Raw genomic sequence first — 17861 nt, forward strand, 5'->3', positions numbered from 1 at the left:
CCTTGTAGGCCCCTTCCAAGTCTGCTATTCTATGATTCTATGCCCGTGAGGGGGAAAAAAGCACCAAATAGCGTGGGTGCGAAAGAGACAAGCTCTGGTGCTTGGAGAGTTCGTATAAAAAGTTTTTTATTAGTATCCAAAGGTGCTCAACATTTTGGACAGAGAGTCCTTCATCAGGAGCTATAACAATTCAAAATAAACAAGTTAAAATAGAAAAGTGGAACAACACCCAGAAACTAAGTTACATTCTTTGAAAAATTGTTTCATGAATCACAACTATTCTTGTATACAAGATTTGTTGTTAACAGGGTAGGTCTTATGGCTTGTTATTCATAATGAACAGATATTACAGTTCAAAAGTCAGGTTTCTCTGTTTTTAACATCATTGCTTCAGACATTAAAGATAGCAAGTACCTTATACAGTGGATATCTTACAGAAAACATATCTTATACTCGACTCAAACTATTATAATACATTTCTACTTAACAGAAACCATGATAATGCAGGCACAAGAAAGTCTAATCTGAAAAAAGTTAATGAGCTGCCAAAGAGCTACTGTAGTGCAAGGTTTTTCAGATTGCAGTCTCCAGTTTATAATGCTGTGATTTTCAGCGTTCTGTGCTGGAGCTACGTTTGTAAATTTTAAAGAGCCTGTTGGCAAGTCAAGGTCATGTGTTCCCTATCTTGCCTAATTAAATAGGATCAGTTGTTTAAGTGAACCTGAATGGGTTGCAATTCTGGCTTTACTTATTTTTTATTTATTACATTTTTATCCCGCCTTTTTTCCTCCAAGGAACCCAAGGTGGCATACATAATCCTCATCCAAGGTGACGTACATAATCCTCCTCCTCGTCTCCATTTTATCCTCACAACAACAACCCTGTGAGGTAGGTTGGGCTGAAAGTCTGTGTGACTGGCCCAAATCACCCAGTGGATTTCCATGGCCGAGTGGGGACTAGAACCCAGATCTGCTGACTCCCAGTCCAACATCTTAGCCACTACACCACACTGGCTCTAGTTTGTGTTGAGTATAAGATATGTTTTCTGTAAGATATAAATTCCACTGTATGTATATATTAAAGAAAAGGTACTTGCTATCTTTAATGTGTGAAGCAATGATGTTAAAAACAGAGAAACCTGACTTTTGAATTGTAATATCTGTTCGTTATGAATAACAAGCCATAAGACCTACCCTGTAGGATTGACAAGGTATAAAGGCTGGAAATTTTCCATGCAATTTTCTGCTAACAACAAATCTTATATACAAGAATAGTTGTGATTCATGAAACAATTTTTCAAAGAATGTAACTTAGTTTCTGGGTGTTGTTCCTCTTTCCTCTTTTTCTATTTTAACTTTTTATTTTGAACTAGCTGTACCCTGCCACATGTTGCTGTGGCTCAGTCTGGTTAAATTGAAAAGAAAGAAAAGACAAAGCAGATGTTTCTAATATGTTTAATTTCACAATGCTTGTGGATATACAATATTTTTAGTTGTTCCATTGTCTGTGTATATATAGAGATTGTCTGGTTTGCCAACTCTAGAACACGCAACATATAATTGTCCATGTGAGAAGCAATCTGTGTCTAGATCTAAACCGCACAATTCTAAAGATTGGCCCTGAGCTTTGTTGATGGTGATTGCAAACGCCAATCGAATTGGGAATTGCAATCTCTTAAATTGAAATGGCATATCTGTTGGAATCATAGGAATGCGAGGAATGAGGACATCTTCACCTTTGAAAGGTCCTGTCAAGATTGTTGCTTCTATGACCTGCCCATAGACCTGCTTCTATGTGAACCGCCCAAAGAGCTTCGGCTATTGGGCGGTATAAAAATGTAATAAATAAATAAATAAATAAATAAATAAATAAAATGACCTATAAGAGCAAATAGGAGAGAACATGCAAATAGGAGAGGAGGCAGAGGCAGTGGATTGGCCTACTGTTTGGTTTTTAAAAAAGGATGTTTTTACGGTGAGGAGGTTAGTGGAAACTCCTGGCAGTTACCTTTCTTCAGAACGTGCAATTGTCACAGGTGTGACATCTATATTCACTCAGCCAATTGTGAGAGAACATGCAAATAGGAGAGGAGGCAGAGGCAGTGGATTGGCCTACTGGTTGGCGATGCCACAATGACCTATAAGAGCAAAAAGGAGAGAACATGCAAATAGGAGAGAAGGCAGAGGCAGTGGATTGGCCTACTGGTTGGCGATGCCACAATGACCTATAAGAGCAAATAGGAGAGAACATGCAAATAGGAGAGAAGGCAGAGGCAGTGGATTGGCCTATTGGTTGGCGATGTTACAATGACCTATAAGAGCAAATAGGAGAGAACATGCAAATAGGAGAGGAGGCAGAGGCAGTGGATTGGCCTACTGGTTGGCGATGTCACAATGATCAGCAGGACTGGTTTTGAGGAGGCCTATTTCTTCGATTTTAAGACAAACTTTTGACCCCATAGAGAACATAGTTACATAACAACGCTCGCGTATTCGAACGCAACGCTGTGTCAAAATTTCAAAGCAATCGGTGAAGAACTTTCGGAGATATAACAACAGTAATGAACGGTCTTTTTCATTTTTATTTATATAGATTGTTATAGCTCCTGATGAAGGACTCCCTGTCCGAAACGTTGAGCACCTTTGGATACTAATAAAAAGCTTTTTATACGAACTCTCCAAGCACCAGAGCTTGTCTAGTTCAATACCTCCTCAGATGATTCAAGAAAATCCATGTGGGTCCCCAATTCTGGCCTTATATGTTCCAATTATATTTCTCCACGGGAATAATTATGGAAGCGCTCTCATCAAGGGCCAGTTGTGTTAATTTGCCATTTTTCTCTGATGAAATGAATGAAATGTAAACCTAGTTAACTGTGCTGGACTCTGGTTTAATGTATTTCAATTGAAAAGGGGCTTTAGCGAGGCAGAGGACACAATTGCTCCCATGAGCCTTTGCTGCCATTGTGCTAGCATTAATCACTATGACCAGTGAAGGGATGGACTTCGGGGCCCAGCCTCAATGATAACATAACATTTTGCCTGAAAAAGTGGCGTAAGATGAGCCACTGCTACTAAAGTTGATGGAGAGACCAAAATGACTGTCTTGACCGTCTTCCTCCCCACTCCCTACTTCCTAGACACCATGGAGGAGGGGATTCCGACTAAATCAGAACGACTTATCGAAAGTCTGGCTGGCACAAGCCAGATATCAGCACCATGTCAAGACCTGGCTGTCTACCCAAGCTTTGGGGTCTTACTGATGGCAGCTCAGTTTTTATTTGTTTGCTTGCGTTATTTAAGCTGATTTTATACGGTTGATGAGTATAATGGAATATTGTTTTACTTTAAATTGTTTTATTACTGTATCCCACACTGTTATAGGGCAGATTATAAATATTTCAAGACATAACACAGCTGCTGGACTAGGATCTTATAAACTCCAGCCAGAGACCGACACAGGTTAGATATATAAAGATTTGCAGCACAGGGGCTGCCTCACTTTTCCCTGCCCCATGTCTAGGAAAGTGGCAGTATTTAAGTGGGGACTTGCAGGGTGCGGCATATTAGACCCCCCCCCCAAAAAAAACCATCCAGCAGACAAAAAGAGAAAAAGAAATGACAAGTGGATGATGGCCATTCGTCTTCTCAGAACTTGTATGGGTATCTGGCCTCTTGATGCTGGGCTCAAACACCTACAAAGAACCCCTTCGACTCCCTTGCTGCTATTGGGACTGCAAAGGGCATTTTTATTCACTAGGTGAATATCAGTACTTCCAATAATGGAAAGCAATATTTTAAAAGGTACTGCTAGTTACTTGTTGACAGGCACAATAACCATGGAAGAATGCAGAATTATGCAATTTCTGGGTGATGTTTGGTGAAGGAAGAACAAGGAGGAGTTGAAAAATGATGCAAACCATCATATCACACCCGTTCATTGCTAGGACAATGAATGCTGCCTCAGAACAGCACAATGAGTGGAATGAGTGGTTGAAGTGGAATAGTAGCTGCAATCATGTGAAAGAGAAGTTGTCCTGGGGCAAACATGCTCTCTCTTCTAAGCTGGCTGTCAGGGCATGCCTGAAAAATGCATCTGTCATTGAACATGCTAACGGTATGAATATCTCTAGGGCAGTGTCCTCATTTATTTAATCAATTTATAGACTGCTTGATTACATCAAAAAAGACATCTCAAAGTGTTTTATGGCATGAAAATATAAAATGTCCACAGTTAATATATTTAGAAACAGAAAATACAAAATTGTTCCAGTTAAAGCAGTTAAAGTAAAATAGAACCATTCTGTAAAGCACCCAGAAAGCGTCGGCTATGGGGCGGAATATAAATGTAATAAAATAAATAAATAGATAAAACTTTTTAAACCAGAGAACTAACAAACTGGGTAGCCCAATCAATCAGGAAAGACCAGGGTGAAAAGATGGGTCTTTAACTAGCATTTAAAACGTGACACAGTTGTTGCCTTCCACAAAGTGGATGTCACCACAGAGAAGGCCTGTTTCTGGGTTGCCACCTGATAGCAATCTGCAGGTTGCAATACAACCAACAAGGCCACCTTCAATGGCCTTAGCAATCAAATGGGCTTATATTGGGGGAAGCAATCTGCCACATAACCCGGTCCCAAGTTGTCCTAAGTTTTATATGCCAGAAAGAAAGTCTTGAACCTGTCTCTGTAGCTAATAGTCAGCCAGTGCAACTGCTTCATTACGTGTGCTGTCACGTGTCTCAGCATCCTGGCTGCCGTATTCTGCATCAGCTGCTGTTTCTGGACCAAGTTCAAGGGTAACCCCTCCTAAAGCACATTATGGTAATCTAAATGTGAGGTTATGAATGCATGGACTACACTGGCCAGGATAGTTGGAATACCAACCAAAGGCAGTAATAGGTGCTCCTTGCCACAGAAGTCACTTGATAATCATGAATCCAGGAGCACCCGCAGACAATGTACCTGGTTTTTTCCTGAGGGAATGCAGCCCCAGGAAAGTGCCTCCATTCATTTTTTGTTGTTTTAAATGTGTTACTGTATCTTTAGATCTCTGCATTGAAGCTGACTTTTGTTTTGATTTTTTAATTAAATTTCTGAGAGAGATTTGGCTATTTGGTAGCATAGAAATTTAATCATCATCATCAACAACAACAACAACAACAACAACAACAACTCCTGAACCTTGGAACCACCGACCCAGAGAGTCTCTGTCTTGTTGGGATTCAGTCTGTTTGTTGGCCCTCATCCATCCCATCACAGTGACCAGGCACTGGTTCAGAACATGCACAACTTCTCCCAGTTCTGATGTCACCAAGAAATAGAGCTGCGTGGCATCAGCATTCTGATGGCCCCTTGCCCAAGATCTCCTAATGATTGCCCCTAGCAGCTTCATATAGTTGCTTGCTATAGTGTAATGGGGACAAGATGGTACTGTTTGGCACCCCCCGGCATAGCTGCCAGGGTGCTGAGGCACAGTCAACCCATGCTGCTTTCTGGACTTATCCCAAAAGTAGGAGCAGAACCACTGTAAAGGGCCTCTCAAAATTCTCCACCCTATTTATTTATTTATTTATTTATTTATTTATTACATTTCTATACCGCCCAATAGCCGGAGCTCTCTGGGCGGTTCACAGAAAAAACCACCCCTATTTGTGGGCAGAGATATTGGGAGGACAACATCACCAAATTTCTCCAGGGAGAGGAGGAATTCTTCCAACAGTTTCCCACAGTTGGATTTTTGCACTGCCACTGGAAGTGGGAACAGCATCATTTGTGGTGGTAGCCTAGCCCCCATTTGGTATCCTGTACAATGCAGGTATGAGGGGGCAGGGTTGTGTTCAGCTCCAGGGAAGAGGTGGAGCTAGTGTTGTGCCAAAATCTGTTCTCCAATTTCCTGAAAGTTTTCTTTCCCCATCAAAGAGACTTCCATTTTTCTGCCTCATCCTTAAGGAATTTTATAAACTATTTTGAATTCCTGTTGGTGTGTGTGTGTGTCTGTGTGTGTGTGTTCAGCTTACATAATCACCGGGAAGTGTCCAAGGGTGCTGTGTGTGTTTTCTTTATATTACACATCTCCTCCTAGGCTGCCTGTGCTTCCTGATCTGAAAAAGTGCTATAGGAGTTACTATTTATTTATTTTATTACATTTTTATACTGACCAATAGCTGAAACTCTCTTTATACTTCCCAATTAGCCGATTATCTCAAGAAGTCTTCCCCTGGGCTTTAATTGAAGTGCAGGAAGTCAAGGAGGCTACAGGCTGTCAGAGAAATGATTCAACAATGTAAGACAGGATATTCGCACACAGTCGCAGACCATCTCATAAATAAGGTAGGTACAAGAACCCTGAACCAAACCCATGAGAATTTCTCCACATTTCCCCTCTCTTTTGAAAACCATTTTTCCCTATCAAATTGAATGAGAATATTCAAAAAATGTGGATGAAGTTTCCCAGTTGTCAGTTCGCAAAGACAATCCAGAATAATACTGTGGTCAGTGGTATCAAAAACTCCTGAAAGATCAAGCAAGATCAACAGCATTGCACTCCCGCCTCATTTGCTGCAGCAGGAGAGTGGGGCCAGCTTTAGAGCGAGCCAGGGAACAAGCAGGCTCTCTGTAGACCAGCAAAAGCAGCCAGCATTTTGGGCACTTTGGTTGATATGACTCTTCAGAGAGATGGCCAAGCCCAAATGCCTGGCTCGGAAGAATAAGCGCCTCATAGCCAAGCATTTGGATCTGGCTGTGGCCAGTTTTCTGAAGAGCCATATCAAAGTGGCCAAAATGGTACCTGACCATATGGAAAGGAGGACAGGGCTCCTGTATCTTCAACAGTTGTAGAGAAAAGGGGATTTCAGGTGTCATTTGTATGCATGCGGCACCTGGTGAAATCCCCTCTTCATCACAACATTTAAAGCTGCAGGAGCTACGCTAGAGTCACCAGATACAAAAGAGGCACATACAACATTACTATTGATAGGATTCAGATATTTAGGCAATCCTCTATTCCCCCCCCCCCCACTTTTTTTAATTGGCATTAAAGTCTTACTTGCAGTACATAAGCAAAATGTATGTCCCTGTCTTCTCTTAAATCTTTATGCATGCACACATACATCTACGTAACCATTTCAAATGTTATCTGTCCTGTAAAAGTATTTAATATGACTTCCCTTAATTGTTCCTTCTTAGCCATTAAGGCAACCGATTTTCCTGATCACACCATTGTGTGAAGAGTTGGGCGGAAGCAACAGTTACTCTCTTCCCCCTTAGTGAACTAGGCTTACATAACAGGAAGAAATAGCCAACCCCGAGCATTCCAATGTAGCCTTCTGAAAGAGAAGACGCTCAAAGACCTCCAGGACTATCCCTGACCATTTGAGAAGCTTGTTGCTGATGGGCAATTGAACTTTTTGTACAAAAGCAAAGGTATCTATATTATTCATTTAACATAATGCGTATCACTAATATAGCAGATTGCTGATCAGTAGGATGGAAGGGGCCCTTTATAAAAGTGAAGAGGGAGTTTACAATAGGTAGATTTTTTTTAAAAAAGAGGTATTTATTTTTTGGGTTGTTCTGATTTTATTTGAAGTGGACAGTCAGATAAATATCCTTGGAATAAGAATTGGGCAAAAGCCACAAGCAAATACAAATTAAAATATGAAACAGAGCTTGTATGTCTCTAATATAAGAAATGCCTCCTGTGCATTCCAATAGGGCACCTGTAGGACAGAGCCGGTGCAGCTCAGCAGAGGGTGCGTGGCAGCGCTGGGATGTTGCAGACTCAAGGCTCAGGTTCCGGCTGAGCAATGAAGGTCACTGGAGAGCCTTGGAAAAATCCCCATCTCCTTAGTCTGGCATATTCCACGGGGTGGTTGTGGGGATACACTGACTTCAGAATATACTCCTGTGATTCTCTTGTTTAGTTTTGCATGCATGTACTCAACTAAATTGATGTTTTATTAATATTTGCATAACTGGACTTGTGGGAAGTTGCTTCATCGAACTGAGGACAGAAATCAAATGTATATTTTAGTTTCCCTCCTCCAAAGCCATGAAGGTGTGTCTATTTAGTATATATCTATGTTTTATTTTTTCCAACTATCAAGAAACATTGATTTATAACATTTTGTTCCAGTATTTTTCATGGCTTATCTGCTGGGTCAGTCGTGAGCAGAAGTTAAATTGGAATCTACTGGGCAATATCTGAATGACTCTTTGTTGCTTGGCATTAGCAGCAACACAATTGGTTTGTTTAATGTTCAATTGGCTTGAACATTGGGGCTATTTGAATGACACAACAGTCCACCTTGAGTTATTTATCCCACACTGAGGCTGCTATGTGTGCAGGATGCACATGGCCACCATTTTAAATATGCAATCCATGCCTGGGGGTTGTCATGTTAAGTGAACCCAGTGAGCATTTATTTATTTATTTATTTATTTATTGCACTTATATACCGCTCCCATAGCCAGGGCTCTCTGGGCGGTTTACAGAAATTCTAAAATTAAGATTAAAACAAGTATACAAAATTTTAAATCCTAAAACACAGAACATACACACATAAAGCATTAAAAAACCGTTAAAAAACTAAACATGTGGGTGATTAAAATGTGCCACCATATGCATGGGCAAAGAGGAAAGTCTTAACCTGGCGCCAGAATGATAGATAATTTATTTATTACATTTTTATACCGCCCAATAGCCGAAGCTCTCTGGGCGGTTCACATGAGTTATGTGAAGGTTAACTACCCACGCTCTCTGGGTTTGCACAACACGATATCCCTTGAGCGGAGGTTGCATATGCAACATGGTGCCAGTGGGCACTGTGGCTTGTTGTGGGTTAAATAACCCATGATGAGCTGCAACATCCTGTACGAACTCGGTCAAATGACTCCCCCATCACCATAAATTATACTTCCAAAATGAAGAAAGCTGGGGGAAGAGGGTACCCAGGATTGGTGTGTGTGTGTGTGTGTGTGTGTGTGTGTGTGTTTAAAGGACTGTAAGCTCTATTCACTTCTCATACTCAAAAGAAAGCCCTCGGCTCAGAGTTCTTTAATTCTCAGTATATGGTTTTTGCACCAAACTCTGACTGGTGGTTCTCGGGTTCTACTAAAAGAACCAGGGGTTTGTCTTGATGAGGGGTTTGCCCTGGGGTGGATCTGCAGAGGTGGGAGGTCATTGACACAGCTGCCATCACAGAGCCATCCTGAGGCATTCCCCCAAAGCTCTAGTTTAAAAAAGTTGGGGACTTCCAGAGACTTTTTTTCTCTCAGAGCTAGGCGAGGGCATCTGCTTCGGAGGGGTGTCTGAGCAGATGGTTATTTATGTATTTATTTATTACACTTATATACTGTCCCCATAGCCAGGGCTCTCTGGGCGGTTTACAGAAATTCTAAAATTAAGATAAAAATGAGTATACAAAATTTAAAATTCTAAAACACAGAACATACGCACATAAAGCATTAAAACCATTAAAAAACTAAATATGTGGGTGATTAAAATGTGCCGCCTTATACCTGGGCAAAGAGGAAAGTCTTAACATGGCACCGGAAAGATAGCAGCATTGGCGCCAGGCAAGCCTCATCAGGGAGATCATTCCATAGTTTGGGGGCCACCACCGAAAAGGCCCTGTCCCTCGTTGCCACACTCCGAGCCTCTCTCGGAGTAGGCACCCGGAGGAGGACCTTAGATGTTGAACGTAGTGACCGGGTATATTCACTTCGGGAGAGGCGTTCCGTCAGGTATTGTGGACCCAAGCCGTATAAGGGTTTATAGGTCAAAACCAGCACCTTGAATTGGGCTCGGAAACATACAGGCAGCCAGTGCAAGTGGACCAGAGAAGGTGTTATATGGTCGAACCTTCTGGTTCCCAAAATCAATCTGGCCGCTGCATTTTGCACGAGCTGCAGCTTCTGAACCGTCTTCAAAGGCAGCCCTACGTAGAGTGCATTGCAGTAATCTAACTTGGAGGTTACCAGAGCATGGACAACTGAAGCCAGGTTATACCTGTCTAGATAGGGGCATAGCTGGGCCACCAGCTGGAGTTTGTAGAAGGCACTCCGTGCCACTGAGGTCACCTGAGCCTCAAGTGACAATGATAGATCTAAAAGAACCCCCAAGCTACAAACCTGCTCCTTCAGGGTGAGTGCAATCCCATCCAGAACCGGTAGAACACCCCCTATCCTGTCAGCGGAATCATCTACTAACAGCATCTCAATCTTGTCTGGATTGAGTTTCTGTTTATTAGCCCTCATCCAGTCCATTATCGCAGCCAGGCACTGGTTCAACACATCCACAGCCTCTCCTGCTGAAGATGAAAAGGAGAAATAGAGCTGTGTGTCGTCAGGATACTGATGACAGCACACTCCAAAGCTCCGGATGACCGCACCCAGTGGCTTCATGACAAAACCGACCCCTGCGGGACCCCATACTTGAGAGTCCACGGGGCCGAGTAATGTTTCTCAAGCACCATCTTCTGTATCCGACCCACCAAACAGGAGCAGAACCACTGCAGAGCAGTACCTCCCACTCCCAGCTCAGCGAGTCGTCCCAGAAGGATACCATGGTCAATGGTATCGAAAGCCGCTGAGAGGTCGAGGAGAACCAACAGAGTCACACTCCCTCTCCTGTCTTTCTCCCAACATAGATCATCATACAGGGTGACCAAGGCTGTTTCCATGCCAAAACCAGGTCTGAAGCCCGACTGAACCCTGATTGGTTGCCATCTGCCCAGACAGTGGGGAGGGGGTGGGCCAGCAAGCCAAATGGCCACTGGCCCACCTCTGCGCTTCTCCAGCATGGGGAGAAGCTCCAAAAAGGTTCTTAAAAACGGGGATGTGAGGAGGCGGGGCGCCCCGGCGCACAGGTGTGGCACCTCCTCCAAAGTAAGGGGGGAACACCCGGGGCTGCGAGGAAGCGCTCCTCCTCCCCGCAAGGCCCCCTTCGCATATGGAGAACACAAAGGAGCACAAACTGAGGCTCGAGGCGCAAAAGCGCCAAGTGGATCTCATGAGCCTGCCGCCTGCCGTGCCTGCTCTTGTTTAACCCTTAAAGACGTAAAGCCCTTTGCTAACGATTTGTATGCTTAAAAATGGAACACAATTCTCTGGGCCAGTGTGATGGGCATGTGGTAGAATGGGAGGGTTGTAAAGCCAAGAGCATTTAGTGGTGGATACAGGCAACCATTTGCTGGAGGCTAACTTGCAATAGTATGCATGTAACTACTTTGTATCATTCTACCAAGAGATGAGGAAAACCGTACCTACTTCTGCACTTGATCAGAAATCTGGAGTGGGAAAACAACTCCTCACCACTTGGCTGAATAACCAGCTAGTTACATAAGGATAGTGGTAGTTTACTGCTTAGTAAATTACTATCTGTATACATCCCAGAAATCTGGAAACAGGATGGTTAACTTGCTTGCTGCATTTGAAAACATCTAGTGTTTACTTTGACCATTAGGCAGCATTCTTCTTGCCATTTTTGCTGTAGCAAATTGTTCAGAAGGAGCACACATTATCTGGTTTAACAAGCCCCGTGCAGACAATCACACAAAGCACATACAGTTATACATGTGTATGTGGGTCAGGATCATGGCTATGGATCCTGCCCCTTTGGCTTGTCATAGGAACATAAGAAGTGCCTTAATGCAGGATCAGACCAAGGGTCCATCTAGTCCAGCACTCTGTTCACACAGTGGCCAACCAGCCATCAGCCAGGGACCAACAAAGCAGGACATGGTGCAACAGCACTCCCCCACCCATGTTTCCCAGCAACTGGTCCACACGGACTTACTGCCTCAAATACTGGAGGCAGCACACAACCATCAGGACTAGTAGCCATTGATAGCCTTTGTCTCCAGGAATTTATCCAACCCCCCTTTAAAGCCATCCGAATTGGTGGCCATTACTACATCTTGTGGTAGTGAGTTCCATAACTTAACTATGCACTGCGTGAAGAAGTACTTCCTTTTATTTGTCCTGGATCTCCCACCAACCAGCTTCATGGAATGATCCCAGGTTCTACTATTTTGAGAGAGGGAGAAAAATGTCTCCCTATCCACATTCTCCATACCATGCGTAATTTTGTACACCTCTGTCATGTCTCCCCTTACCCTCCTTTTTTCCAAGCTAAACATTCCCAGTTGTTGTAACCTTCCTTCATAGGGGAGATGCGCCAGCCCCTTAATTATTTTAGTTGCCCTTTTCTGCACTTTTCCAGCTCTATAATATCCCTTTTTAGGTGTGGTGACCAGAACTGTACACAGTATTCTAAGTATTCACCCTGGATTTGTATAAGGGCAGTATGATACTGGCCATTTTATTCTCAATTCCTTTTCTTATAATGCCTAACATGGAGTTTGCCTTCTTTACAGCAGCCGCACATTGGGTGGACATTTTCATCGAGCTTTTCCACCACAATCCCAAGATCTCTTTCTTGTTCGGTCAGCGCCAGCTCAGATCCCATTAGGTTATACTTGAAGTTGGATTTTTTTGCTCCAACGTGCATCACCTTACACTTGCTTACATTGAACAGCATCTGCCATTTGGATGCCCACTCGCCCAGTTTATTCAGGAGTCTTTGGTGGGGGACTTTATCAAAAGCCTTTTGGAAATCTAAGTAAACAATGTCCACCGGATCACCCCTGTCTACATGTTTGTTGACACTCTCAAAGAATTCTAGTAGATTAGTGAGACAGGACTTGCCTTTGCGGAAGCCATGTTGATTCTTCTTCAGCAGGACCTGCCCTTCTATATGCTAACTAATTGTGTCTTTAATAATGCTTTCAACCAATTTACCTGGAACAGATGTCAAGCTAACCAGCCTGTAATTTCCTGTATGTCCAAACTTCGTATGTTGGAAGTGTCATCTGCAAAGGGAATGAAACATGTACACCTCAACATGCATTGGCTCTGAATGTACCATCTATACCCTACATTTTTCAAGGGTGCACTGTATGTACAGAGCCCATGTGCACAGCAGTGTATGCATGCAGATCCATGTGCAGATGCAACCTCTCATGTGTGGTGTTTGCCATAATGAGGCAACCAATGCCATCCTGTCCCCAAGTCCATGCAGCTATATGTGCCTTGTGTGACTGCACAGTGGTGCAGATGGCTGGTTATAAGCCATAGAAATAAGTAAATGTACATTTTCTGTAACATATTGAAAACATGCTATTCCTTACACTGGATGTAGCTGGAAAATTATTTTGAGCTTGGACAACAGAGACCAATTCATAACCGACATTATAGGGTCCAAACATGAAGCACAAATCAAGATGTCAACTTATTAAATTTCAGAGATGAGACAACAGTGTGTGTGTGTCTGTGTGTGTAGGGGGAAGGGGGAGAGAAATAAATACTAATGAAAATAAAAATAATGGAGATGATCCAGCTAAGGCTGAATTCTGGACACATTTGTAAATCCCAATCTATCCAGTGCAAATATGTATACAATGTATTGCATATATCTATGCAATTTTAAGACAAAATAATTACAATGGGACAGATTGATGCTTGTGTTTAACTATTGCATAGCCCAACAGAATTAAAATACACATGTGGTTTTCCTGGTTTGACAAGATTATTTTGACTTTGTTCTCTTCAGGTTAACCTGTTAAGGAAAAATCTACTAATAATTCTTCTTTGTTTATTTCTTAGATGAGAGGCTACAGAGTCTTGCTACTACTGTTAGCTCTGCCTGTCCCAACATTAGGTAAGAAGGGCATGTTGTCTATAATTCCTGCTCTGCTTTATTTTATCACCTGGCCTGGCATTCTTGCTCCAAACCCCCCCCCCCCGAAACAAAACACCTTTGGATTAGTCTTAGATGCTGGCATGAAATGGGAGGGAGCTGCATATTGAATCAGATGCTCAGGATATATTTACATTACAAATCTAAGCTGCTTTATTGCCTTTCTCTCACTCTCACTCATACACCCCTGTAGTTTGGTTAATGTGTTCTGTTAGATCAGTGCTGGCATGCAGTCTGGGGCGGAAGGGCTTGGGCAAGATGCATTTGCTGGGCCTCCCTTCCCCAAGTGCCTTCCCCCATCCCACCCTGCCAGTACTTGCCCTCTTCCCCTGGGCTCAGTCCACACAATCACCCAGAGGGAAAGGCCAAGCCAAGTGGCAGATGCTGCTCTTGTCACAGCTGGACTGCTTGGAGATGGCAGGTGAAGAGGCAGCAATAGCGAGGGGGAGGGGGAGGGGGAGGCCTGTCAGGCAGTGCAGAAGGCTTGCAACAGGACCCCCTACAGGAGTCTGGGCCTTTGGCAGGTGCCCAACAATCTCAGCCCCTTGTGTTAGACCTAGCTGTAGCTGTTCTCTGTACGCAGGACATACTCGAACTGGTGCCCTGGAGGGTTTGGGCTTTTGTTCCTTTTCCTAACAACCCCTAGCATTGATCTGAATGCAGGATAAGGCAACTTCCTGTGTGTGTTATGAAGCGTATTCCTTGCCCTTCAAGTACCTTTGGCATGATGTATCTACTTCTTCTACTGCCACATCCCAATCCACAGATGGACCTGGAATCTAGGGCAGAGAGTTAATCTACTTGCCCAGTCCAGTATGTTTCTTGCAAACTGTTTGTTGGAGCCTTTAAAAAATGCTATTAGCTGCATATACACACATGTGCCGAAATTCTTCATGTTTCTGCTCTATCCCTATGAATGTTCCTAGTTTGCAGCAGTTAACTGGAAACTCCTAGAACCATCCTGATTTTTAAATTTGATTGTGTGGTTTTGGACTTCCTAAATGAACAAATCATTGTCTTGCAGCAGTAAAAGAAGTTGCTCCGTCTTCTACACGCTGTAGCCTTTTTGGAGATGACCACATTAAAACATTTGATGAGTCTCTGTATGACTTTGCTGGTGACTGCAGTTATCTGCTTGCTGGAGACTGTGACAAAAGATCCTTCTCACTCTTGGGTAAGTTTAAGCTGGAATATTAACATGAAAATTTTCTTAGTACAATCATGCCTGCTGTTCAGGTAAAGGTACGTCCTGAAATCAGATTATTTTAGAGCTCCATCACACCTACACCTTTGCCCTCATTTCATAGAATCATAGAATAGCAGAGTTGGAAGGAGCCTACAAGGCCATTGAGTCCAACCCCCTGCTCAATGCAGGAATTCACTCTATTACAATGCCCCCTTCGTTTCCATATCATGTTAAAGCCTGAGGACTTACACCTGTGTGCTTTGACACTTCTCCTGTTTCGCGCCCTGCCTCGTCGCTGTTATAACTGTTTTTCTCTCTCTCTCTCTCTCTCCAGATGGTCCCACTCTTTGTTTCCGTTTTTACTACATCTATTTTGACTTTCAGGCTATGGTCCTATACACACTTCCCTGCGAGTAAGACCTATTGAACTCAATGTGTTTACTTCCTAGTCATGTATAGGATTGCAGTGCACGACTGTCAACCTTTCCCTACTTTCCCCCTCCTGCGCCCCCTTCCTGATTTGTGTTACATTCTGCAATATGCCCCTCATTTTCCTCTCCTGCCCACCCCCCCAATCCACAAGCGGGCACGTTCCAGTCAAAGGGGGATATTTTGAGGATGTTCTTTTAGGCAGAGTTACCTGGTAGTCCACAATGAATTCTGCTGGAATTACACAACGCAGCCCAACTTTGGACTATAATGCTGGTGTGATGGAGCTCTTAGTGTCTGTATCAGCTCAGTTCTCTGGAATTTTTTTTTAAAGTCTTAATGCACAGACAATAGGTGATTTCCATCTTTTCCAGGTTTGTCACAGGTGAGATGTATGAGCAAGGCCAGCCCTATGATGCAGCATAGTGAAATAACCTGCTTCAGGCAGCACTATGAAGTAGTAAGGTGGGATAGATGAAGGCAGGAAAAGGTGTCTAAATGGTGCAACATTTCTTTTAAGTGTTTCAAAATAATATGACAATAATATGACTTCTTTTACTGTAGTTTAGTGGCATAATGCCCTTTCCTCCAAAAAACATTTCCATTGCGTAACACAATTATGAAACCACATTTCACTTTGTTTAAAGACTAATGGTTAATTACTGTACAAGTCATTATTTAAATCCTGATTTACAATGAAATAAGATGAAACCTATTGAAAACCCGTGCCAAAAGACTGATCTCAGGAACCTCTCTGCATGCCTCCTGACATGTGGATAATATTTTATCATAGAATCATAGAATACTAGAGTTGGAAGGGGCCTATAAAGCCATCGAGTCCAACTCATCATCCAAAACATGATATGAGCCATAGAAGTATAAAACATCCCATTCATTTCAATGGTGGCTGTTTTCATGGTTCTGATCAAGATGCAGATTTAGGGTAAAGGGCTAAAAGTCTAATGGTACACATGGAGCAGGTTCAAGTCAAGCTGGGTGATGGCCCTGCTTTTTGGGGGACAACTTGCTGCTGAAACAAGCCTTTATGCAACAGGCAAAATCAGCAGGCTTTCTTTTGTATCCTTGCCTTTGTTTTCAGAACCGGTCATGATGCCATCAGGTTATTATGGCTGCCTGATGCTCATGCAAAGGCACGGGTTCTGCCTCCCCTTCCAGCAGAACCACACAGGAAGTGCCCAGAAGACACAGTCAGCACTCCCATTAGAGATAAACAGTCCCCTTAACAGTCATTCAAAATTTCTTCAGAAGCCCTGTAAATATAACCTGTATGCTGATTGCAAGTTCAAATCAAGTGTGTTGACATACTAAGATGGTGCTTAGGAGGGTGGCCTCAAGCTTTGCCTAAAATTCTTTAAAAGAACAGCAAGCAATTCATTTTTAGGAGAAACCCTTTAATCTCTTGTTTCTTTTCAGTTGACTACCAGAATGGAAAAAGAAACAGCCTTTCTCTATACCTCGGGGAATATTTTGATCTTCATTTGTTTTTAGATGGCACCGTGACACAGGGTGAAAAAAGGTAAAAATGTTGATAGTATCAGTAATATCGTCTTAGCATTAAAATGAATGTATTCTTTTCCTCATCTAGCACTAAATAACCATTATTTCTCTCATAACAGGATTTCAATACCTTATGCCTCCAATGGAGTATTTATAGAAATCGAGGCAAGTTATTATAAGTTATCCAGCGAAGAGCATGGCTTTGTGGCAAAGGCTGACATCAGTGGGAACATTTATTTAATCCTTGCAGACAAGCACTATAATAAGACCTGTGGGCTCTGTGGCAATTTCAATAGCTTTGCTGAAGATGATTTCATGACACAGGAAGGTAAGAATTAACATTGCTCAGGAGAAACCTGGAGAGAAAAACATATTTTGTCGTTGCATTCCATCAGCATTTACTTGGAGCAGCTTATTTATTTATGCTGATACTCCAGCTGTGCCCCTTCCTAGAGTTGGAAGACATAAAGATGGCAGTGCACGTGCTGGTAACTTTGAGGCTCAACTTCTGCAATGCGCTCTACATAGGGCTACCTTTGTGCCTAGTCAGCTAGTTCAAAATATGGCAGCCAGGTTGGTCACCGGTACATCTAGGGGTGACCATATTACACCAGCTTTAAAATCACTTCACTGGCTGCCTATTAGTTTCCGGGCAAAGTATAAAGTGTTAGTTATTACCTTTAAAGCCCTACATGGTTTGGGTCCAGGTTACCTGCTGGATCGCCTTCCCCCATACAATCCGCCCCACATGCTCAGGTCCTCTGAGAACAATTTACTTCAGTTGGCCAAAACTAGGCTGACAAGTATTACCCAGAGGGCCTTCTCTTCTGCTGCTCCCAGACTGTGGAATGGCCTGCCAGAAGAGATTCGACAACTTAACAGTCTTTCTGAATTTAAAAAAACTGTAAAGACTGATCTCTTCCGACAGGCCTACCCAGCCGAATTTTAAAATGTCTGGCTGTTAT

General features: G+C 42.9%; 1 protein-coding gene across 2 annotated transcripts in view; it reads left to right on the forward strand.

The window, feature by feature from the left end:
• The first annotated feature begins 7335 nt into the window (after positions 1-7335).
• VWF (von Willebrand factor) overlaps positions 7336-17861 on the forward strand; it is a 250378-nt gene continuing 239852 nt past the window's right edge. Inside the window, exons 1-5 of one of the 2 annotated variants that reach the window (XM_063134384.1) lie at positions 7336-7426; positions 13670-13724; positions 14788-14937; positions 16813-16915; positions 17016-17224. In XM_063134384.1, coding sequence (XP_062990454.1) covers positions 13670-13724; positions 14788-14937; positions 16813-16915; positions 17016-17224 — 517 coding nt within the window. In that variant the 5' untranslated portion in view covers positions 7336-7426. The remainder of the gene's footprint in view (positions 7427-13669; positions 13725-14787; positions 14938-16812; positions 16916-17015; positions 17225-17861) is intronic. The other variant, XM_063134386.1, reaches the window with a different exon arrangement.

Source organism: Elgaria multicarinata, chromosome 9 (genome assembly GCF_023053635.1).
Source record: "Elgaria multicarinata webbii isolate HBS135686 ecotype San Diego chromosome 9, rElgMul1.1.pri, whole genome shotgun sequence".
NCBI lineage: Eukaryota > Metazoa > Chordata > Lepidosauria > Squamata > Anguidae > Elgaria > Elgaria multicarinata.